The sequence below is a fragment of the Varroa destructor genome, unplaced genomic scaffold (genome assembly GCF_002443255.2).
Source record: "Varroa destructor unplaced genomic scaffold, Vdes_3.0 BEIS01000006.1, whole genome shotgun sequence".
In the NCBI taxonomy this organism is placed as follows: domain Eukaryota; kingdom Metazoa; phylum Arthropoda; class Arachnida; order Mesostigmata; family Varroidae; genus Varroa; species Varroa destructor.
This window is the reverse complement of record NW_019211459.1, coordinates 8,420,298-8,445,820: the sequence shown is the minus strand read 5'-3', so window position 1 is coordinate 8,445,820 and position 25,523 is coordinate 8,420,298. Positions and strand designations below refer to the sequence as shown.

The following is a 25,523-nucleotide window of genomic DNA, read 5'->3' as shown; positions in this document are numbered from 1 at the left end:
TCTCTTAGATTTCCTCAGATTTAATCTACTAAGTAAGAACAATCTATTGGTCAATTCAATGTTAGACATTACCTAACGGTTGAGGACATTTTATTAGAACATTAAATCTCTACATCGTCGATAAACGTAATACAGACACACACCAATTACTTATTCAATTGACTATAGTAATTATCGCAATCAGAAATGTAGGTAACCCTTTTTGCAACAAAGTTGCAACAATAGGATGCGAGATGTTCCGTGCAAATTTTTTCTATACAATAGCGTGATACTTTCGTTTAATCAATATTTATGCTCTACTTCAGACCTTACTATAACATTCAATTAAGTTTATGCAATCTCATCCATTTGACTACTTTCTGTTGTAATTTTATGAAATCCTTCTTAGAGTTATTTTGTTACTTTTCTTATTTTGTTAAACACTTTCAAGTAGTATATAGTGAGTACATAATACGTCGTGAGGTGTTTACCATGACTAAATCGCTTGTAATAAAGTTGCACTCACAGTCACTAAAAACTAAGGAATGTCGACTGTGTGAGGACTCGATCAGTTTATTGTTATTAATAATTTAAACTTTGTTTCGCTGACCACGTGTCATTTCATATCTTTTTCGCCCAATATTAAGGTATCTGTTTAGGGTATTTTTTGAAAAAAATGAGCTTGAGAATATCATTATATGATACATCTACTGTTAATGAGTACAAACCGACTCTAGTTATAACGATATCCATAACAATAAATAGAACCGACCGAAGTGTTGGATGGACAGTCAGTTTTTGAATGCATTGTTCACGCTCGCCTGATTATCATAATTATGGAATAGAATAGAGCATACGTCAAATACATTAGTAATCTGGCACGAAGTATACCCATGGTAACGACAGCGAAATAAATAACTTATAAACACATTAAAAAACGGATCAAAAACAAGTTCTGCAGGGTCATACTATTACTAGGAGCTCTAATGCCTCCTGCCCTACTAGCATCAGTCAAATACTAAATGCAAGATCAATAGACTGTCTCCCATCACACGACATCGACTTGAAGGGTGTTACTTATGACCAAATCAGGCTGTTCGGCTCATCTGAGCGGTCCTGTGACGGTGATGCTAGTGATGACACAGTGCATTCTAATGCGACATGAGTCAGGGAATTTCGTGCTGTTCTACAGTGTTTTCGCGTTATCTTATGGTTCGGGGCGTAGCGTTTACTGGACGGGGGACCTATTCTTTGCATGTTGACATTTAGATTTTGTCGGGAACAGTGAAGTCGTTGTATTGGTTGAACACTTCCACCTGAAACAATAAGCAATGCCAATGTTTTTAATGTTTGACATAAAAATTTGTAAGAATACGCCGTGCGCAATAAGGATTCGAATAATAAGGTTTCCCAGAAATGCCATAGGACATGCCTGCTAAAAGCACATAGTGCATGATATATTGAGCAATATATGAGTTTCGAATGTACTTGAGAGAACTCACTCAACGACAATGAAAAACAATCATGCTGAATGAATGGCAAACTTTAAATTACTGAGTAAAGTTCTATGTTAAATACCTTGTCCTTAAGTTGTTGACAAAGTTGCAGTGCGACAGTGAACAGTACTAGCACTTCGCTCAACCAAGGAACAGAGCATTCCGCCTAAAAATTAGACCAGAGGATGTTCACTATCGTATTTAGGGTGAAACGTATCGACAACTAGGCGAAAAAAATATGTGATAAAAAGAATTGAAGCTCTTGATGATTACAAAGCTAGTCTAAATTACATGCTCACTGCTATATCTGCTTTTGGTGTGTTTTCCACGTTTTTAATATGGAAATAATCCTAGGTTTATCGTTAGCAATATAGAACGTATATGAGTAAAACTAAAATGCACCAAACGTGTCAATACAAATGAAGTCGTTGAGGAAGTAGCTGTAACATATTTTATTCTTAGAAAACATGGTACAAGGGTCGAACCAGAAACCACAGAATATTTGTTAATTTGACAACGGCAGACGTCAGCCATCACCTACGAGCATTATTCTTTAGGTTATATATATATATGGATTTATTAACATTTCTCAATAATGATAAGGTTAGTTGCAACTTAGCACGCTCACGTTCAAGATGGCAATTCCGTACTTGCCTGTAGAACATCGAATTTTTGCTGGCCGTGGGGATCTTTCTGGACATGATAAACAGCAAAAACGAGCTTGTAACTCTGGATGTAGAAGCTCACGGCAACATCGTTCGGGAGCGGTGGTTGAAGCGATTTCTACATAACCGCAAAAGCAAAAACAGCGAGCCGGAAGCAAAATATAATAATGTCAAATTACCAAGATTGTATTAACTCTACATATAAAGAGATAAAGTAGAAAAAACATTAAAATTACTGCTCCCTAATATATAAATCAAACAAGTCAGTTAGCCACTGCATTGCGCACACACGTTATTTCGTACCATATTTCTGCTCTGCATGATCTCCTCTATTGTCCTCTTTTTAGGTACTACCAGACAGGCTCTCCCACGGCCTACGCACGTCATCACGTCTGACATAAGGTTGCGAACCTAAGTCGAATGCAAAGAGAAACATGATGAAGATCAGTTTCTAAATCAACAGTACTAACCAACTGGCATATATATATATACTTAGAATCTTCCTGCTCTGACTCCGTATAAAAAAGGACTGTTTCTTGTGATATTTTCAAATAGATGAGAAGAATATTTGTCGTTTTCGTCTACATGACAATGTTCAAAACTCTTCGCTAAGTAAAAATTACAGACCTTACTGAACCGTGCGATGAGTTTTTCGCTTAGTGAACAATACGTAAACAGAATCACCTGGAGTAAATACCTATTATTATCTAAATGCGCGTGTCTGTGTGTGCGTAATTTCAGCTAAATGCGTACTTCCTGTCCAGACGTAAACTTGAATCGTCCGCCCACCCGGTTCGGATTGAGAAGATTCATAGCCTGCATGAGATGATTACCAGCATCTTGAATTTGCTGTAAAAAAGCAGATAACTGTAGTTAGCTGCAAGTTCTAAGCTAATTCATACCGATATTTAAAGTTTCTTAATTACATATGGAATAAAGCTTGTAGATCTAAGTCAAATATAAATATGAGCTTGTCCGTGAAAAGCGATCTATTGTAATAACAAAGGAAAACAATAGTATATTCGAAATCACCTATTTAATACAGTAAAGAAATTATGCTTTTCGATATTTTACAAAATGGCCTTTAAAATTAAATAGTTTTGAGGGAATGTAGTACATATAGTATTTAGGCATGTAAATAAACAAAGCATTGCAAGGCTAAATTGGTTGTCAGTAGAAAAAATGACCCCTACCTGCAGCTTCCATTGAGCGTCATTTTGCACAATTGTTCTTTGGCTGGGTTGTGAGTGTTTTGGTAAGCGTAGACTAATGTCGGCATGGCTAATTGAGTCCCCTGTCAGAGTTGCCACAACTTTGCTCTGGTCGGCTGACGTAGCGCTGCACCACAACATATAGCAGTCGAAGCAGACCAAATAAGTTGTCAAGTGTGGCAATGAAAAAACAGTGAAGACATCTTGATAATTATTACTGCTAAGTACGCACACGTAATTGTTTAGAGTATTAGACATTAAAGCTCAATCCCGCGGGCGCTGGCTCTACGACAGGAGTTACAGTTCTTGCTGTTCGTTAGCATACTTTTAGCTGCTTTTCAATCAATTCGCATCAATATAATCAATTTTTCACATTTACATTCATAATCATTTTACACATTTACACGTCCCGATTGTTGGTTAAGCACTAATGATGCTAAACAAAACGATTGATTAGCGTTTTCAGTAGACATTCATGGAGATAATGATTGTTTCGGTCATATGGTTATATCGGAAATAGAAGTATCTATTTATATTTTAAGATAGAATTACTTACATGGTATTCTGCATTATGAATTTATCAGAGCGAGCTTCAGTCTGGTGGTGACCGGGGATCGATAGAGGAAATCGCTTCGAGCATTCCTACCAAATAGATATAGAATTACAGTAAGCGTGAAAATTCTAGCGTACCGCTCAGCACGCTATTTATTTTTATATATGCAGATACATGTATTTCTTCAACTTCTTTTCTGGTGGTTTTAGTTAAGTTTCAAACTATACACCGAAGATCAGGCAACATTTATACTGTGTCTATCTTAAATGTTTGGGTCCTGTTCTAATAGAGCCAACTGTACATTTTCAATGCTAATCTAGACATATTCGTAGACTGAGCAAGCGTTTATGATTCACGCACTACAACCCAAATCTAGGAAACAGCCTCTGATCAGTACTATCGATAGGTAGCGCCCAATAATAGTACTCACGGCGATAACTCCTTGAAGCTGTTCAACGATATCGTTCACCTCGAATTTCAGTAGCCATTCATATTCGCGTTGCTAGAACAGCAAAATAGTAGAAAAAAAGAAACAATAAAATCACAAGGTTCAATGATTCAATTGAATAATGCTATACAAATCTGCGCCGTTCGCGGTCAATCGTACGCAAATATGTTATCCAGACATCATGTGTATAGTTGGGCACTGTAAGCTCGTATTCGTATATGGCATAAATAGTTTGTTGGTTGCAGTCGATTGTGACGAAAGAGCGAGCTCCACCATCAGGTATCCTCATAAACACTCGGTCATGCAATCTTTTCCATTTCTCTGCGTTATGATACTGCATTATATTATAATTTCTATTTACTATATTTTTTGAGAATCTAATTTTCAGGAAAAACTATGCAAATACACTATAGAGACGCTCCTGCAAACAGAAAAGCCTGTGCTTTATGCGTAGAAGATTAGAGTAACATGCGCGTTTACAAAATAAAATGTTCATCACTTCGAAAAATGATGTATCAAATAATGTTAACATCGTATCCCAACTGGGTAAACACAGAACTTTGAATTATTTCGATGTTCACTATAACTTACAAAAAACGCAAAACTCAGAATTAAGCGAAAAAAAGGAAATAATGGTTGTTTATGCAGTTCCTTGATTAGCTGATTGCTAGCTCTCCAAGGGTAGCTCTAGAGCTGATTTTAAAACTGCAATGTTCTCGAACAAATAAAGTGCTTACAAGTGTTTCAATTTCGCTAACATTGCTGTTGCCACCGTTGGTAATTAGGGCGGCCCCTTCATGGTGCGCTTCTGTAGTCGTTGCCATTTTCATGCCCTGAAATCTGTCTTCAATTTTGTTACTTTGCGTAATGGAGGATATGGAATTCTACCAGGATAGGGTATGAGCACCAATAACTAATTGAGATCTGTACTTTGTTATCGAAGCCTTTCTATTGTGATTCCTGAAAGAAAAAAACTGTACTCTACTGAACGTGCACGTTGTATTGCTCTGTGTTCGTCTTTGCAGTCATCACCTCAATAGACAATTTTACTATAAAAACAGTTGATTGTGACTTGTTCGTTGATGGTAACACTGAGGGTGGTGTTCTTGTGTAGGGTAGAGCGAGGGTGGACGAATGGATGAACGCATCCCTGCTTATCATGCGTGCTGTAGCGGGCGACTTGAACAGCAAAAAGTAAGAAAGATCTTTTTCGTCGATCTTCAGCCTTGCCGCAAAGCTTGCGACTCTGAGGTCTCTTTGGACACCGATACAGAAGTTGTGAAGTTCGTGCTTTCAACCTTATAGCCACATAACTTTTAAAGTGTCTCCCTCCGGCATCATTGATGCATTCTTCAGTAAAATGTTAGAGGGACATATGTCTGGAGGTTCGAAGTAGAAAGTCTTTAGTTGTCACAACTCATCGAATATATTAGCATTCTCTTGGCTTTTTCTTTTATTTACATGCTCTTTACCTACTATGTTGGAATCGTAGCTAAGTTTAATGTTCTAGCTTCTACCGATCTTCATAAGCTCGTTTATACTCTCCGTATCTCGTAGAAGTGGTAAAGCCCAAATTTAAATAATCAAGTAAAGTGCAATTAAATGATTCTTTTCCGGCTTAGCCATAATGCCGAAGCTTCCTGTGCTTTGATTCGGATAGTGCAAAAGAATTAGACGCTTTCTAGATCCACGTTAAATAGATCCACGAGCAAAGGCCCACGAGGTACACATCACGGATGTTGCAGGACATGTTCTGGCAATACTATCTATACAGAATATAGAAAAGATATTATAGAGGCCATTTTAATCCGAAAATGCGCCAAAGCGTGTGGGCTCCATATGTTCCAAATTTCTTTTGTGAAAATGTCTCACAGTGAATAGAGACTTGCGTTCTGTGGTTTTGTGTACGGATCTTACATAGTTTAATCCAAAGCAATCGTTGCTTTGTGGAGTTCTTTCTTACAATCTTTTTACTTCCATGTTGGATATTTTATCTTGCTCTACTGTGCTACTAGTACTTTAAGTGATATATAAATAGATCAACGCGAAGCGTACGGATTGTACAACGTTACGGTAAAGCCAGCGGGGCCCACTGAGCCAGAAAATAAATAGACAGGAGGGGTGATCAAAAAAAAGGTATCGCTGAAAGGTTTGGTTACAGGCAGTGTAGGGTGATCGTGTTCCTTTATGGTGAAAACGGAACGAAAGAGAGTGGCTGTTATCAAAGAAACAAATAAACTCGGCAAACATATTGGCTTATGGTATGGTATGTATTTTTTAAAAACGAGTTAGAATGTCATTATTAAAATGAATGATCAACTAATGTTTAAGGTTGTGAAAAATGAACCAAACCTTGTGACAGGCTTTTTATTTCAAAATCGTGATATTGGCAAAATATCTTTAAATACATATGATTTGATTATCGCAGCGAGTGTGTTTGCAGTTTGTGGGCCATTATTTAGCCGATATTCAATTTCGTTCTCGGTTTTTTTTTAAGAACAACTCACCGAATAGTGCAGTCTAAACACCGCGGACTAGCATCAGTCGCAAAATTCAATGCACCCAGCGTAAATGAACTTAACATTGGGCCCTACAGTATAAACGTTTTATAGGGAATTAATTGTAACAGGTTACAATTGTTGGAGAAATTATTGATAAAAAAATTACGCATTTGATTATTGAGAATTCGCCTTCTTAAATACAGTAGTTAGAACCTGAAAAACCTTGTTTAGTCACATGCCGTTGAGTTCTGGTTAAAGTTCATAGAGGCATAAACCAGCTTGAATGTTTAGGACAAATTAACCTCAAAGTGGCCAAATGCCTTACTAAAATATAGATATTGTCTTAGCAAGCTTTTTAATGCATCGTCTATATATTGCGTCTTGCCTAGATGAGATTTTTTTTGTATTTTAGGAACTAAGCAACGCATTTTAAAAAGCAAACTTATAAACCGATATAATGGTGTGACAACGGAGGGGCAATCGACCAGTCAAATAATGCGGTGACCGCCACTTTAACAAACCTAGCTTTAGAAAAATGAATGAGCTGTTATCTATCGACAGATTTAGATCATGCGTTCACTGCCAGACTAAACTAAGTCGAATTTAAATTAATGTCGTGACCATGAAAAAAATTCCTGTTTCATATGTTCCTCGGCGATTAGAACATGCGCAAGCGTTGGACAGGTATTAATAAACACGTTCCCGTGTAGTAATCGACACGCGCGGGTGAGTTCTTCTTAGCATTGATCTCACCACGCGTCTGAAGCTAAAGAGTGAATTGGAAGCCTATGGGGCGTGGGCTGCCCCATTGTGGCGGCACATTCTTTGAACGGAACGCACCGCGATCCTAATCAGGTATCTCTTCACCTTATGTTATGCATAGTTTTTTGGTGCCTATTAGCCCCTAAAACGTCAGGAATCGCCAGCATCAAACGTGGGGCACAACAACGATCAGTTCGTCTGAAAACTGAACCCATTATATCCTTTAAACATCTCAGTGTTTCCTTTGCCCCTTGAGCTTTTTTTGCTTCTAACACTATCTTTTGCCGTACCCAACTTCACTCGGGGATGCGCTGAGCCGACCAGCCTATGGCGCAGTACCTTTATGCATGGCCAACTAAGGCGATGACGTTTTGTCATATTTAGCTCAATCCTGTGTCTATCTGTCCTAGAACCTATTCTCATTGAATCAATCTCTGCCGCTAGGAATGCTGCAGTGTGGCTCTGTAATGTAGTATTACCTGACATTTTTCACGTAGGACGAGGCTGGTGCTGTTTTGTTTGTTTTGGAGGTGAAGCCCGCGTCAGCATTTTTTTACAGTCAACTTTCTTCCGCCAGATGAATCCACAGACATACAGCAAGGAAGTAATTCCAAGACACAAACGCATATTGTTCACGCTACACGATTCAGTGATAGCACATTGTCGTCTATTCTATGTTGAAGACGGAACAAAGTGAATCAGCGGAGTGATCACTAGTGGCTGGGCGGTTATGCTTGTCAGTAAATCGTAGAAGAGCTTGAAACGGCTATATTAGATAGTGGCATGTCTATAATGCTTTCTTTTTCCGGAATGATAAACGTGGTCGATATAATAAGATATTTGTTCATGTCGATCAACCCTTGGGAACAAACCGTAAGTTATTATCAAAATTACTGTGATTTTCTGTGCACTTCTGAACATAGAAAGGATCAATATAAACTCGTATGGTCGATAATAAATCAATCTTCTTAAACAAGTAAGAGTATGTCTACCGAACCAAAAGCAATTTTTGTCGTTCTTTTACGTGCTATCTTGATGAAAATTGTGCGCTTGAGTAATACCTTTTATATGCTAAATACAATATATAGAATAACTTCCTCAGACGTTCTAATGTAAACTGGGGGAAAACTACTTCTTCGAGCAGTAATCTCAACAAAGACTAAAAATTTGAGAACTATCTAGATGTTGGCCTAGTACTTTTAAATAGCAGGCCACAAACTAAATTAGAAGTTGTCTGTTGTCTTCATCTTTTAAGCAGAATAATATCTGGATTGATTAATATTTTTTATACTAAAATTTTATTTTGAGATAACGAAACCATAGCAGCACATACGGAACAGCACACAAAGCGGATTGCAATAGGGACCGGCATAATTCGCAGAGAAGTTTGGGCCCTTCTCTAAGGGTCTCGGGATTAGTAGGACACGAAGCACGGTTTCGCCAAATTTCAAACCTAGAGCACCACGTGTTTTCCAGATTAGCCAAAAACGTTACTAGTGCAATACGACAATGGTAATGTAATATCTGTTTTCTTTTCGAAGAGAAAGGGCTCATGCGGGTCAAACCCTCTTGCTAAAGCATTTGAATCCCGTGTGTGCCCACTTAACCGAATCCTGCCTCATTAGGTTCTGCTAAGGTATTTGGATTTCGTATAGTGGAATATTCAAATTGGGGTAACTAAACAATTGAAGACAAGTAACAGAGCGACGAAGATAATGTAGTAGGTTTACTGATAGATGGCGAAAGGGGAATTGCAAAGGAAAACCTGTAGTGCTATTATAAAAACAGCTTTACCCAAGTGACAGAGTAAATGCAAAAAGTGTGACAGGGCAACCGCAGCAAGTTAAGGCACAGAGTTCGGGTTCAAGTCAGGCAAATTTACACCTATTTCAAGTTATATTCGCAAGAGCAATAGGTTGGTAACTTGCGTTTACGTGTATACTCAGTACTAATCATGTGCAACAAACTGAAAGGTGATGAAGTAGGCGCGAGTTGTATCTATATGTGTAGTATTCCTAGCTATTATCCTGGCCTCTATAATAGTAATATCACCGGGTGGATACAGAATGCACAATCAGGTTGGTACGATCGACTTGTAATTTTTTTTTCGGCCAAACTGACAAATGCAAAACAAGCTTCTCATTTAACATAGCTCAAAGATTGTGGCTATCGGCAATGTCAACTAGGGTCCAGAAAAACAAAGTTGTGAATCATCAGGAGGCCTACAATAATAATATGTTCGAACTATTATTTGAATAGCGGAGGTTCTCTTCAGTAACCATTACCTGCCATTCAGTATCGCACATACTAGACCCAGCTGTCGTCGCAGTAAAACCCATTTATAAGGGATACATATACATACTGCAGCAATTTAACTGATTTGTATTAATAGAAATTAATTTAATCGATTTGAGAATTGCAGTGGTAAAAAAAACGATAGATTTGATGTACACCGTGTCGTTTAAGTACAGCTTTAGAGGACTGTATCGAGCATTCAAGTAATTTGTCGTAATTTAACATCGATGTATACGCAAATCTTTACTAATGGCGGCCTTCTAAGCTTTAGGTAATCAATCTCTCAGCCACTTTTAAATGCCAATCAATGTTGACTTAAGTGTTGGCTCCACATCAGACAAATCTCAAAACGCTTGCAGTCAGCTAACCCTTACTGAAACCAGTACGAGCCACTTCGTTCTATCAACAACAATGGTTTTCAAACCGCACAATGGCTAAGATTTCTCAACGGTAGTCGTTACGACACGAAGCGGAACTATGGCGACGGGTAGCTGGCGCGCTTGCTGACACTATGTTGCCGAAGACATTGTTTGTCAAGCATAAAGCCGCTAGATAGACAAGACCAGCCCCGCGTACGGTAGAGCGATGTCAAATCTATTGCTTATTAAGTGGCGTTAGAGCCCTCGTAATGGTAATCAGCAGGCTCTATGCAATACGGACAGAAATCGGCAGGAAGTATCAGAGACGAGCGAAATGAAAGTGAATATTTATAGAAGGAATACGTGTCAAGACAACGAAACGATCGGTGACAACGAAAATATTTGTAGGAACTGATCAATGAAAACGACCGCCAACGCAAAAACAGACATTATACGAAGAAGCATACATGTCACAGCTAGGTTCTAGTGGGAAAACGCTTTTTGGCATAGATAAATTGTCTCCAGCAAGAGCAACTGCAGCAGCAGGAACGAGTCTTACGTAAATCCTCAAGATTCGTAAATTTGAAAATACCCCGTAGATTCTGCTGGTGGAAAACCGTAAAGCGTAACTATTGGATTAACAATATATATACACTTTCTCAATTTGATATTCGTCTCCGTATTTTTGTAGATCTGTCCCGTACGTTCTTTATGTGTACCATATTTGTTGCACAGGGGTTGTCTGGACCAGTGTGGCGCAGTGGCCTGAACACAATTGCTTTAATAACTTTTATTCTAGTCGAGAATACTAGGTACAAAATAACACAAACACATTATAACAATTCGCGAGATTCACAAGTTTTGGGCTCAATCACCTAGAGCGATTCGTGTGATTTTTCAAATACATTCTCAAAAGTAGCTCATGTCTGGTACAAAATTGGTCAACATACGTATTATTACATCCCTTAGCATAATGTGCTAAAATGTGCCTGCATCTTGCTTTAGTCCTTTTTGCTGCGAGGTAAAGGTAAGAGTTCGACTCGAACACTCATTTTTAAAAGCTCTTCTTAGAACCACACGCATTGTACATCGCCAGTGAACTTACGAAGTGAAGTATGGTGGCTGTTTGCGATCAGCTAGATGCCTATGGTTTGTGAAGTCAGCCACCACCCGGGGCTTTCCAACTCATTGCCAGTCTTTGTCCTGTATCCTAATGTCCGACCTAAAACACAGAAACACAGTTCTATATTGTGTGCAATAAAGCCCATCCTTTATAGTATCACTTCCTCCCTTTATGTGAGTAACTTAAGCTATATATGCACTAGCTGTCCTATGAAGGGAGAGTGTTGGAGCTAACAAGGAAGGAAGAGCCTTATGATATGACAATTGAGCAAGTGATTTGCCCCAACCGTTCTGGCTTCTATGTTCATCTTTTAAAAGGGTTTTACAATTTTTATTTGGTAGGACAATTGATATATAATCAATGAGTTCATACGATGGTCCTTTTCGCCAAACCCGTAAGCGTCGTTTACGCACTAATTCTGGAATCTTTTGTCAAAGCGTCCGTATAGTTGATTCACAGAATATTCACAGAAAATCGTCCACAAATGTTGTCTGTCGGAGGCGACCTATACCTTAACTTGACATATTTTAAACGCCGTCTCCATTTTCAATGGACAGCTTACTGTTAAAAAAGAAAATTACGGAAACGTTGCCTGCCCTTAGTGGCATACGCCCTAGTTCTATTCATTGAAACAAAGAAATCTGCTTTTAACAAGCCTTAGGTTGATTTTAATATAGTATCTGATGATGCTACGCGTTGAGCACTCTGGAAATATCTGTGTCGCTAGGTTGCCGCTAGTTGACATAACTAGCAGCTTAGGCAATAACTATTTTATGACTTTGCTGCAGAGTCTTCATTGCAATGGAAGAATCAGTTAGCATCGGCTGAATGAAATTCTGTTTACTGTATACGACGGTATATAAAATCATAAGATTACTTGCATTAGTATTAATTATATAAAATAAAGGTGTGTTTATTTCATGCCGGACTGCTAGTACTCTGAGACAATGCTTACGTAACTTGATTTATATGCGGCGACCTATATTTTCCCAGTTTAACAGGCTTTCACAAACCTCACTAACTGTACCGTATAATAATAATATGAACAGGCAGGTGGCGTCGACATCTGGGGTCAACATCGCGAAGTCAGTGGTCCACTGGATATAAGAGAATTAAACCCATGGCTATTTTCGTATAATATATCGTTAATTGTCTCTGCTATTACCTAATTATTTGCAATTTACAGTGCACCTGAATAAATCAGCTCCTTGACAAGGCCGCAAAAAAATGAAATAAGAAATACGCGTGGTAATAATGAATGAAGATTATGCCAACTAGAGACGCTATAATGGTCTGGGTAATCGTTCTTGCATACACAGATTGAAACTGTTTGTCCTTAGCTATCTGGTTTTTCTTATTACACATAGCAAACAACACATTTGCTCATGCAAATTGATGTTTCGTCACTTATGTTTTAATGGCCCTGTATGATCACAAGCAAATATATCATGACTGGCACTATAGACATGAGAGGTTCGATCGTTCCTCTTCACGCCTACCCAACTCTTGTTAGTATTACTACTACTATCTGTGCGTATTAGTTAGTACGCATTTAGATGCGGAGTCTTAAGAGCAGCTTATAGGAGAAGACGTTGCTGTCGGTCGAACGCGATTAATGTGATTGTAGGCGGGTTCAAGCTCCAGTGGTCCTGGGTTCCCTCCCCGCCGTAACGCAGCCTCTTCTCTATAACAGCCGCCCATTGGTGTCATCCAAAACGAAACGTCAGGGCGCTCGCGGGTATTAGCTGACTTTTCCCAGTGTTATTTCTGCAGAGCGACAGATGGGTCGGCTGATGCATTGGCTAAGTGGCAAATGAAGGCCCGTGTTAGGGGCAACGGCGTGTGCCTTAAGTTCTCGTTCTCGAGAGTGAGGAGCAATTTATCCTTACAACGATCGGCTACGCAAGAACCACGACTGAGAAAGCGACGAAAAGCGAATTGTAGGAAAAATGCTTTAAACTCCAAAGTCACTCAGGTGATATCGGAACGATAGATCAATGGTAGCACAGAGACTTCGTAAGAATCTGTGTGCGCCTATCGGAACGTTGATTTTTTGTGCTAAAAAGCAGTTCCGTACTTTTAGGTAGTATAGCTATTAAACTGCATGCACATAACGAAGTTTAATGTGTGGACAAGCGTCAACTGCTAACTCCTGTATATTGGTAAGTACTAAGGTACATGTGCATAGATCCGCCATAAATTCGTTCATACTGACGCAACATATATGGAAAACTTTATCTGAGCTAACAATGTTTTGGTTTATTTTCATTTGAGCGATACACATAGTAGCTGATGGTAACAATAGAAGCTTGTTTATGATAAAGCTTGTTTTACTTAGTGCACATAGATAGATGGACCAGTTTTGTTGAAATTGTGGGCAAAGGGTATGTGGTAGCGTCCGTTACCTCACAATGGTATCGCGCGAGAGACAACACATGGAACCATTCTTAGCGATCGTTGCCTAACTATTTTTACTGGACAGCTAGCTGTAGCTTTTAGCGTCTAATCTCATTACCGTAGCTAGAGTTTTAGACTGCGTAGGTGTTGTTAGTACAAAGCCTTAAAATTTAAATCTAACGCCGAGTCATCCAGAAACACGGGCCAGATGAGATGAAAACTAATTTTTACTTGTTGTGTCAGAATCACAGGTACATAGGAACTTTTAACTGAAGATTTCAAACAGCAACCAGTCTTCTAATTGTCACTAAGAATTAATGAAACAAGAATAGGCCGAATCGTAGGTCCAATGCAATCATTGTCGATGGCCTCATAGATAATATATTATACTAAGCATTGGAAATCTCCATGTCCTAATATCGCTTGATCAAAGAATGTGTTAAAAATATTATACAAACAACTGCCTATATATAGCTTTCGCATTTCAACTAATAGTAATGCGCAACCGGAATATTTTGGCCTGAGATAGGCATAATGTTTTTTTTCGATTCTCAGCCTATGCTTATTGAGTTCTAATTGTGTATTAAAGAACATCCGTTGTTGACTGTACGTGAAAATATTATTGACAGTTTTGGCTGAGACTTTAGCTAAGATAAATAAAATATGGATGCAGATACCTTTCGAGAAGTTACCTCAAATTGATTTATAACTTAAAGTTGCTAGTATTATTGTCATAGACTAACGATTTGTCCAAATATTCGCAGAATTGAGTCTAAAAAAATTAGCGCAAAATATCGCACTTTTACGAAACATTGTCAGTGCCCCATTGTCAATACTCAGTGAAAAAAAAAAAACGCAGGATAATTACAAGATGTAAATATCGCATTTTAAATCGCAGTAGGACCTAGTAGATTTTAATACGAATCTAAAGTTAAGATTTTTAGGCTCGTTTTATGAGTAGCGGGGTGCAGCGTTAAATTGCGTTTTTATACCCCGCGCAGTGACAAAGGATGCCATCTGAGTACCAATGCGCTCCCAAGTTATCTTCACTTTACCTAGTAGCCTTCCGTAAATACATCAATTAATAGAAGAAACAAGATGGTGGTTATGTTGGCCAGAAATGTCTTCATGCAATATGGGTGTCTGCAATTACTTAAATAAAGAGTGGATATTTTTATCAATTACAGTTGTTGATCTGCCTTTAAATATGCTCTCTAATAATAAATATTGGTGCAATTAATAATAAATTAATAGTAATAAACGAAATTATGTCAGCAAGCGAGTCCCTTTAGATCATTAGGTTATTTTCTGAATTACTTAATGCAGTATACGTATGGAAATTAGCGTGAAACTTGAAAAGTATATTGTATTATTGGTAGAGTTAAAACATTGAACCTCATTTGCATTGCAGGAAGGCATCACTTTTGTTGAACTTATCTCAAGAATGATAATTAATCTAGCTATGAGCCTGAGAGTCTGAAGGATATTTGTGTTTCGAAAAAGGCAAAGTATATATTTCGATTAGAACACCCGGTCCTCCCGGTGGGGTCAACATAATGGTCGAAATTGCAAATCGGTAAGTTTTTCAGGGAAAAAACTTGCAATGGTTGTGTTTCCTGCACTTTCGTAATAGACGGGATGAAATCCAACCGTTTCACCGAATGATGGAGCGGCAAAAAATAATAACGTTTTTAAAAAGCTCCAACTAATTGAAACGTTAATTATGACTAATCTAGCGTTGGATTCGATCATGTAACAACGCATGCAATCACCTCGTTTTGCATGAGCTTCACTTTTGATACCTTGTGGGAACGTGAGTATTTTTTATTTGAAAATTATTGGGCAACTTAACAATAAAATACGCTTGTTGTACTGCTGCTCTTTTGCTTCTTTCAAGTGTTATTATGTCGTCGTATCAAGATGCTAGGGCAAACCCGGTGACCTGTTTTTAGTTGAACAAATCTTCAAACTTGCCGCTTGCATTCATTCGCCGGGCATAGGGTTTGGAGGCACTGGTAATCATATAGAAATGTTATCGGTGATTTTTTTCAAGGAAACCTTGAATTTTTTCAATACCTATAGTTTCCCATTTGCCAATGACAACTCTAGAACCTTACTGCATGGCTTTTTAATATTAAACCAGTTCGTAGTAATATGACGGGTCATGTGTTTGAGCCAAAACATGCCCTTCCGTTCCAGTGCACAGATTCTATACAAAATAAATCGCGCGCATGTCAACTCATATGATTACGTTTTATAAAAACGTACCGTATGAAAGTACGATCTTCGTTCTTAACGTAAAGGTTCAAGTAACAAAAAATAATCTACTTATTTTGAGAGCTAGATGCATCTACTAGATCTTCGTATTCATTTTCTTTAAATTCCTCAGATTTGTCCTATTACTCAAGAATAAGCTTCACCGCTGGAGTGTCTTATAATCGTTCCATTGCCTCGAGAAGGGAACGAGTGTCCAGGTCCAGATCACTTGGACAGAAGGAAGTTTTTTATAGTATAATACCAAAACTAACAGCTAATAATTTCTCATATAGTCAGTATTGTAAGCGGTATAATTCTTAGTTGAATCTGACATTAACTCATCGTTTTCAATGTCTGTACATTGTGATGCCGGAGTGGACCTGTAACACTAACTCAGGCCTAGAAAAATTAACAATTGAGTTTTATTATTATTTTTTAATACGTTTTAGTTATTCTATGGAGCAAGCTTCCGTTTTTGGCCTTTGGCTAGAGCTGGGTGTCTATCTACCGCGCCGCCTTCAAGCCATGTTCCTGAATTCTAGCGTTTAAACTCCTTCAAAATGACTTGACATTAAGTCATCTTTGCGTTCGCACCGTGCCAAAAAAAAGCACTGTCGTTTCCTTCATTGTTACCTTCTACGCAGTCAGGTAATGGAGATTAAGCTCTTAATTGTATCCTAGTAAACGACTGAGCATTTGCACCACAATAACGTAATAAGCTAGTAACTAAGGAGGTGCTGCATGTTGTACATAGCCTAAGCGAGTGTCCATGGATAATCTCCTGAAGAGGATACAAAACCTAAACGATTATCTAACGCACCTGAATTGCCAGTTTTTTTTTTTTTCTGAAATAACGTAATTCCACTAACGCATTAACTTACGAGAAAATATGGTATCTTCATTTTTAAAGAGTTTATATTCAGCTTATGATATTGTTATACCCTTAATATATTTTATATAATATATATATACTTTTAATGTCGGTCTTTGAAATTTTGTTATATATACTATTATAGCTAGCAGATGTCATTAGCTACTACAAGCTAACAAACCCGATGCGCGCAGACGAACCGGCCTATTAGTATATTATTAAAGTTATTTTTGTAATGGCCAAAACCTTGTTTCAGCCAAATTTTCGTAGCAACTATTAGCAAAATGTCACTTTTACTCCAGCGCAGTGAACGCTAATTACTAACAGTGGTTAGTTGTTTACCTATTTTTTTTATCCTATTGGTAAAAGGCCTATTGTGTGTTCAGACGAGCATGAATGAGTCGGGATGTTCCTGTTACTACCGCTGCCAATCACCTTTTTGAAATGGTCCTTGCTCCTTAAGACGCTCCTGAAAGCCGGCCTTCTGCCCTTTCTCGCCTGGATTCTTTTATATGTTGAAAGGGAGGCCCCCTCCTTTGCACGCATTTCATTCGATCCTGAATACGACTACGTTGTTGGTAGGTTGAAGTCTCGTTTTCTGCTTACTAGCTATTCGTGTTGTAGACTGAGTGCTGAGATCTAAGTTTAACTACCAGTTCTTAACAGGACGAATGAATCAATATGTGGATACAGTTCCTGGCTCAACGTGTATATACGCGTCATCCTATCAAGGGAAAAGTAACTACAAGAATGTGATTTATGAGCTATATAACAATCGAGGAAACTTTACTGCTTCAAGTAAAAGCAACTCATATCGATAACCTATAAAATGACATCAAGCCTGGGTAATAGGGAATTAATTTTTTCTCATCAAATTTACTCATGTCGGTGGTAAACATTTATCTTCACCCAGACACCTTTACGGTTTTATTTCTCTTTACAAGTGTCCATATTGATTCGCATACACCTATCCATCTAGCAATGTTGCCGCCTCTATTTTCTTTAGAAAAACATTACTAGTAACAACGAGCTACCCGTTCTCCTACTCACCTTGCTACGCCTGTCTAGTTCTTTGTTGTCCAGTGACCACATTCAAAACTTAGCAGCGAGCTGCTTGATGGATTTTGTCGCCGGCAGGAAAACCCAAAACGACAAAGCCCTGGAAGGCTTGACAATCTAGGAGGGAGCTGGTTGATGCGGGTAAAGTAACATGACGAAAGGCGCTTATTGCTACTGTCTCGTGCTTGCTGAAGGAAGCGGGGGCTCCCCACGGCTGTAGTAGTGGAGTCGGCTAGGAATCCCTTGTCCAGAGATCTTGCTTACGCCTGCGACTGCAGCGTTAGCAATAGAAGCAGCATCGACTTCCATCAAATTAACAGAAATCTACAATACGGAAAGATCGAAATGACGCGATCGATATGTTGATTATTATGCCAATGATAGTAATAATAGCCCATTGATCAGCATAGTGTATCTATTTCAAGAACGGGAGACACACGCTCGAATGATCGCCTTCAGACTCTTCTTTGCGGCGAGAACAATTTTCTGCTGACGAAGCCGTCTTGCTGCCATAGCTTTTGCGCTTGTCCCATATACAGATGAAGTTTTCTCGGCGTTTGCCCATCATTAAGCAAGGCTTAACGAAAAATCACTGTTATTGTAATGCTTATTATTACAGCCGAACTACTATGAGCTGACTTTCGGTGCTAACCTTTTTGAACGACCCACATACATAGCAATATCTCGTAACTGCACAGAACATGTTAAACCTCTGTAAGTTACCAGTGCAGTAGTTTTCGGCAATAAATGTTTTTTTTTTTCAGTTTCTGCTACATTAAAAACTGGTTAAAAACTTGATTAAAAACTGGGAAAAAAATAGCAAAGATCGGGCGCTACACGAAAGGAAGTTAAAATGACAATTCCGTGATAGCAAGCAAATTGAGGTTATTTCTATTACTTAGGAAAAAACCACCATTTATTTTTTTTTATCTACTACCATACATTTATTTATTACACCATTTATTATTGCATCGTCAAGATCTATGCGCTGCCGACGTTCTGTGCTCAATACGGTCAACCATTATTAGCATTACGTTGTTCTGCCGTAGTAGCGAGCTAATTATTTTTGTTAAAGATTTGAAAAACGAAAATTTTGATCATAAAGGATATACACATAGTAGATACCGATCCAATATCTAATATGTTCAAGTAAGAAGCGCCACCAAAATGGCCTGAAGCGTAATCCCTTAGTGCTTTTTTCGTTATAAAAACTTAGTCAGTATATACTAACAAAGTAGATACTGGCTAAGTTTAGTTCGCCCTCAGTTGCTGCCGCCGAAAGGGTTTCGATCGTCTCCGTCCTTTCTGCTGGAATAAGTAATTATGATCTAGAAAATCTTAATGATATCGTCGATATACTAAAATTTCAGTTGGAGGAGGATCGGCAGGTGCTGTGCTCGCCGCGAGACTTTCTGAGGATCCGTTGATGCGAGTACTTCTCCTTGAAGCTGGAGGCTCGCCTTCGGCGCTCCACGACGTGCCTCTCCTGGCTGCCGAATTTCAAAAAACACGCGTTGACTGGCAGTACAAAACCGTTCCCCAGGATGCTGCCTGTTTTGGACTCAATAATCGGGTACCTACTGGACCTTTTTTTTTTTTTTTATACTTGCGTTGCGTTATCAACTCACATACTGCATGTTTTTCTACTAAAAGCTTGTACTACAAAAAAAAAAATCATTTTTTTTAGCGTTTCTTAATAAAATTACAACCACTGGCAAAGTAAATTTAGACAGTAACTTAGAATTGATTTTTTAAAGACGATCGTTTACGACAGTGTAACGTAAGAGCAATGTACTTATTCTTCTTGTCACCCAGGCAAGGCTAGGTCTTTATGTCGATCTATGATGCGATAGTTGTGACAAAAAAAAACCAAATGTAATTCAGTAAGTCAATTTCAGTCCTTGATCTATCTTCGATATATTATTATTTTATGCAATCAACCTAAAGGTACGTAGTATCTCATTAGTGGTTTAGAGATATTCATTCAAAAAAATAAGGCTCTTGAGTTGTTCGATTAAAACTGTCATGGCTATTCATTGTTTCAGACGACTGGCCATCAGGACAAAACGGCCCACGGCCGGTGCTGTACCTAGGCCATTCCCGCGTTTCTCTATTCTATAGGCAAACCTGTGATCATTACGACAGCACACTAAGTCAACAAAAACTTTTTACGCACTTACGATTCCAAAACATTGACTAAGTCTCACACGGATAGAAGGTATCCATCTTATTGTTATTATTAACTATCCTCAATTTAATACACACAAAACATATTATTTTCTATTTTTGTTATGCTTTTCAGCAAAGTGTATGGCCGCGAGGAAAAGTATTAGGCGGATCAAGTGTTCTCAATTACATGCTCTACGTGCGTGGTAACCGGAAGGATTACGATCAGTGGGACACTGGTCTAGGCTGCGCCGGATGGTCATGGAAAGAAGTGTTTCCCTACTTCCTGAAATCGGAAAACAATAGAGACCCTGATATTTTAGCGGGCGGGTACGTTGTGCGCACAGTATAGCAAGAGAACAATCGACAGGCATTAAAAAACGTACACAACATTGTTTTCAACTAAGGTCGTCTCAATATAGTCCTAGAAACTGTTTCTAAATCTCATTTTTAATCGACAAATATAGGTGTTATGAAGACTGCAGTTGTTATTGATCTTAATATATAGCTAAGCGATTAAATCTTATAGCCACAATAACCCTTGATTACTATAATTGACCTGTTTTTATTTTGAATGTTGACAGCTACCACGTGACGGGGGGTCCAGTAACCGTAGAGCGAGCCCCATTCCGTACCCCGTTAGGAGAAGCATTCGTGGCTGCTGGAGAAACTCTGGGTTACCCTCGGGGAGACTATAATGGTCACTTGCAGACCCGCTTCGACGTTCCACAGGGAACCGTTCAAAACGGCAAACGAGTTAGCACAAGCAAAGCATTTTTACATACTGCACGCTATAGGCCGAATCTGCACATACTCACTAATGCTAAAGTACTTAAGGTAAGTTTTATGATCGTGTACAAGAGAAGGCTATTTACGTACGTAAATTCTCAAGTGGATTTATTCGAGTCGGATTTGAGCGTATCTCGAAATTTCAAATCATGCTATTAGCGGGTGCTATGTTTGGACTGCATCGGGTTCCGATTCATAGGAATCGTAAAAACAGCTTAACACAAGTAAGTGGAAGGTAGCATGTGCTTGTAGCTTCTTGAGGCAATTAAATGTCCTATTATTTCACAGCTGTTACTTGAAGGGAGGCATTGTATTGGCGTTCTGTTTCGTCTTCGAGGCCGTCTGCGAACGGTGCATGCCAATCGCGAAGTTATCCTTTCTGCTGGCTCCATCAATTCACCGCAAATCCTTATGCTGTCGGGAATCGGACCTGCTCAGCATCTTCGATCGCTCGGGGCAAGTACAGTCTGTATACCAGGTAGATTGGTAGAAGCCCCGTTAATACGTCCGTTTGTATATTACGGACGTATACCATTAATAAATCACATTTGTTACTAAATTTGTTCGACTGTCTGTCTATCCGATTGTCTGTCTCTCTGTCCGACTGTTTGTCTGTCCGATTTTTGTCGTTCGTACTGTCAGCTAGTGAAAGATGATGACGGCCGCTCAAAAGCTTTTTTTCCCCACCTGTCAAACACATTAAAATAAATGTTAAACGGTTGGCCTTTACTTCAGTATACCAAAAATCAGTTAAGATATTGTATCTAATCCTGGTCTCCTGTGCACAGAAAAGCGTTTAATAATGCCTCCGGAGCTAACTTCGATGGTTGTCTATATCGAAACGAATATATAACAAAGAAAATAAGTCAGTCCAGCCAATAGCCTCGTCCGTTTGACTCCATTAAACCTTTTCCTTTACCTATTGCGGAATATATTCTATTAATATTAATCACTGCACGATGGATAGCTCGCAGTATCAAGGTCCGAGTAGGCTTTCGGAAGACGTCTCTGTGATATACGTGGGCTGAGTCGACCATCTTCCAACATAACGAACTTGCATATAATCCAATAACAGGCCCTATTGTCGAACGTCAGTCGCAAGACGTATAGTGAATAGATCATTATTAATGTGCTCCTCGTCAAATACAGACCATGTGGTGTTTATCTTGCTTGGCAGATTCCGGTAGTCATGGACCTTCCAGTAGGCCGCAATCTACATGACCATATTGGGGCTGCTGGGTTAAGTTTTCAAATCAACCAGACGCTTTCAGTCGTACGCAAAAGAGTCGGCCTTGATAAGGTAACTAAATTCAAGAGAATCAAGTCCGTTTATTTACTTTGAAAATATATTACTAAAATTATTACAACTAACTTGCTATTTTTTTTACAGCTTATGTATTATAGTTCTAATTTTTTTGTTGTTTTTATTTCATTTCTTAGGTAATCCAATATATTTTTGCCAAGGACGGCCCCCTGACGCTGCTGGGTGGTGTTGAGGGGGTCGGCTTCTTGAAAACAAAATATAACAATGACACTGGAGATTGGCCAGACGCCGAAATCCATTTTATATCTTCCTCGCCAGCTGGTGATGGAGGATCTACGATTAAAAAAGTCATGGGAATTTCAGACAAGGTAACTACCTATGTTGACTGCAAGTTATTTTCCGCCAGTTTTTTAAGTAGGTATCCATAACGCACTTTGTAATGCTTTACGTATCGTTAACGGAAAGATGCCTTATCCAACATATATTAAATTTGTTTAAGAAAATCCAGCCATCGATACCATATGTTCGATTGAAATGAGTCTGGGCACACTTTAACCCGTTATTGTTTCATATGTTTCAATTGCTTGTTAGAGAAATCCTTTCTCCGGTTCTAAATACGGTTCTGGGATACAATGTTTGAGGTCGGCCAGCATTGTTAACGTATATGTACCGTGGACGCTGATAAAACCGGCTTGTTAAGTTTAAAGTTGCTTGCATGTTACTTACGTAAAATACGAAGACTGACTTCGACAAACAAATCTGGAAACTCGACTTTGTATTATAATTTATACATTTATGTATTACGTTGCAGTTTTTCGAACGAGTATATCGACCCTATTTAAACCTTGACTCATTTACTCTATATCCAGTGCTTTTGCGACCTCGATCTCGAGGTTACGTAAAATTGCGTTCCTCAGACCCTGACGATCCGCCACTCATCAATCCGAGGTACCTCACAAAGAATGAAGACGTTCTTACCCTCGTCGAAGGTACACCTACGGATAGAATGATTTTACATCTGGATAGGTTATTATGTGCTATAAATGTCCTTGTGCCTAGCCTGAGTTCAAGTGCAGCTAACGTCTATTCTTTCGCAACAATTGGAGTTCTTTTTGCATATTTTGAGCCACTTAAGTTCTTCGAGCAACTTCAAGGAGTAGATGTTTGTTACATATGACGTTGCAGGTTTCCTCGAAGTAATTTTTAGCACCAAGAGATAATGTAAATCCGAGAATAGGCCACCGAAGACACTAGTTTGTTCAGATGGGAACAGGGGTCTTCGGAAAGGAGCAGCATAGGACGCGCTGCAGCCTAATGCAAGAGGTAGCAGAAGGCTGGATTATAAGTGTCCCTCAGCACCTGCCAAAGCAGTCTACACAAATTTTCGCAGTCCCTCTAATGTTATATGACGGTTGGTAGATCAGGAGATCAGATCATTTCGCAAAAATCTCTACTCACAAATCATTTTGTTTATTTTAGCGATGAAACAATGCTTTGCTATCGGCATGTCGGAGCCATTCAAAAAATTCGGGGCTCGGCCATTCAGCATGATATTCCCAGGTATGTTTAGTAACGAGATTCAAGTAAAACGTATTGTCTCCATCTGAGATTTGGCGCCTTTTTATCAATGAAGTTCTACGTGTGAGCCTGATTACTCAACGGCACGTGCTGATCTAGGTTCCGAGTTGGACGTAGACATATTTTTTCATATTGTAAGGGGCTAGGCGTCTGAAGCAATGTTCAACGGCGCTATCGAACGCGAAACTTGAAACGTTTATTTTCAGGTCGGGTAACCTAAGTTTAGATACTACCGCAGTAGGCTCATATGAGCAGCAAATAGCGATACCCGACATCAACACTTATGTTAACGTACCTTACGACCTCCCGTTATATCATCGCTCAGTGTTAACAAAACCCAAAATCTGTTACTGACACTATTGCTGCCACTTTGTGTATTTTTTTTTATCGAGATTTAGATAATCGATGATTATGTAACGATCACTTCTCCCTTTGCTCGTCGGCATGTTTAATAACAAAACCGTCTCGGCTTACTCAGGTTGCGAAATATATCCGGTTCGATCGGACAAATATTTGGCATGTCTCGCTCGCACCTATACCGCCACAATATACCATCCAGTCGGAACCTGCAAAATGGGTAGTCCACAGGATCCCAGCACCGTGGTCGACCCTCTTCTTCGGTAAACGTTTTTTGTTTTTTAGTGATACATACTTGGGGTTGATTACTAACGACGAATTGTAATATACTTTAAAACATATATATTTTTTTTGATGAATAGAAATTATAGAACGCGTTACTGAGTGATTTATTCATCCTGGATATTTTTGAATACCAATGCATAAAATTCAATCACTGTTATTTTATGACCAATTTTCTAAATAAAACCGGACACTACCGCATTTGATGGCATTGCAACGGTATGAAAACATGAATATTTGCGCGTCGCAGGGTAAAAGGCATTAAGGGTCTACGAGTCGTTGATGCTTCTGTCATTCCAAAAATCCCTTCAGGCAACACGAATGCGCCCGTCATTATGGTCGCGGAGCGGGCCGCTGACCTTCTCAAGGTACAGTCACCTATAGACCACCGATTTCCGTTGTTGGTAACGTGGAAGCACATAGGTAACATATAGCTATCCAGGAGTCTGCAAGAGACAACTAAATACCGTCAGTCAGATCGTGGCATTTATTGCAAATTAAAACTAATCTGTTTTCTCATGTTACGTCTTAGTTTAATCTACGATTTACTACTGCGATTGTTTTTCGTTTGTTGGCTTGCAGGGCATCTTAAGTGCACATAAACCCGATGGGTCCATTCGATATGTGCCACATCGCATGGTACCGCTTGCGCTGCAGGACAACTCGCGTATTTAAAACCGACGCAGAGAGACGTCGAAAGGTACGAAGAGCGAGCTAGGGTACGCTGTATTGTTCTCACCGGGACCAGTGTTTATGTCCAGTGGTTTTCGAGAGAGTGACAAAATGCGGTATCGACTGTGGCACGATTGGACCAATATAGATTCTTTGCGCGTCACGGAATTAGTGTTGACCATCTTATGAAATAAATTATTGTGAAAGTAGTTCAAATCGCGAGATGTGCTTCTTATCTTTAGACTAACCTTAGCTGATTATATGCGTATGATCACTTTTAGTTCAGGTGACTGTATGGGACAGGATAAACTCCACCAAGCAGGGTCCCTTTGTCTACTACCCTGTTCTGATTTTCTTTTTTGAGAGACAGCCCCATCGCATCCGTTTGACTTTCACATGCAGCATGTGTTCAGTTGTTAAAGCCATCAGGACCCTCTTTG

General features: G+C 39.0%; 2 protein-coding genes across 11 annotated transcripts; one reads left to right on the top strand and one right to left on the bottom strand.

Moving 5' to 3' along the window:
• Nucleotides 1–46: 46 nt before the first annotated feature.
• On the bottom strand, nt 47–5,549 carry rogdi (rogdi atypical leucine zipper). 6 transcript variants are annotated; one of them, XM_022810168.2, is made up of 10 exons: nt 5,385–5,487; nt 5,090–5,185; nt 4,335–4,406; nt 3,908–3,993; nt 3,334–3,478; nt 2,894–2,989; nt 2,444–2,551; nt 2,130–2,258; nt 1,558–1,641; nt 47–1,295 (listed from the first exon to the last, which is right to left on the bottom strand). In XM_022810168.2, exons 2-10 carry the CDS (start codon nt 5,180–5,182, stop codon nt 1,245–1,247), a joined length of 864 nt encoding a protein of 287 aa, XP_022665903.1. In that variant the 5' UTR covers nt 5,183–5,185; nt 5,385–5,487; the 3' UTR covers nt 47–1,244. The 6 variants fall into 6 exon arrangements, with proteins under 6 accessions (XP_022665903.1, XP_022665902.1, XP_086830015.1 ...); XM_022810167.2 differs by having other exon boundaries at nt 5,090–5,192; nt 5,385–5,478; XM_086973889.1 differs by lacking the exon at nt 5,385–5,487 and adding an exon at nt 5,338–5,371 and having other exon boundaries at nt 5,090–5,192.
• Nucleotides 5,550–5,923: 374 nt separating this feature from the next.
• LOC111252614 (glucose dehydrogenase [FAD, quinone]-like) lies at nt 5,924–25,305 on the top strand. Of its 5 annotated transcripts, none has more exons than XR_015316295.1 (15): nt 5,924–6,618; nt 15,201–15,365; nt 16,179–16,693; nt 17,286–17,494; nt 19,346–19,548; nt 20,278–20,471; nt 20,726–20,978; nt 21,219–21,386; nt 22,108–22,230; nt 22,371–22,562; nt 23,006–23,183; nt 23,674–23,754; nt 24,251–24,392; nt 24,724–24,834; nt 24,994–25,305. XR_015316295.1 is itself a non-coding variant. In XM_086973885.1 (15 exons), the coding sequence occupies exons 4-15, from the start codon at nt 17,323–17,325 to the stop codon at nt 25,011–25,013; spliced, it is 1,899 nt and encodes a 632-aa protein (XP_086830011.1). In that variant the 5' UTR covers nt 5,924–6,618; nt 15,201–15,365; nt 16,179–16,693; nt 17,286–17,322; the 3' UTR covers nt 25,014–25,305. The 5 variants fall into 5 exon arrangements, 4 of the variants coding, with proteins under 4 accessions (XP_086830011.1, XP_086830013.1, XP_086830012.1 ...); XM_086973885.1 differs by having other exon boundaries at nt 24,662–24,834; XM_086973886.1 differs by having other exon boundaries at nt 5,925–6,618; nt 24,724–24,779.
• The last annotated feature ends 218 nt before the right edge of the window (nt 25,306–25,523 follow it).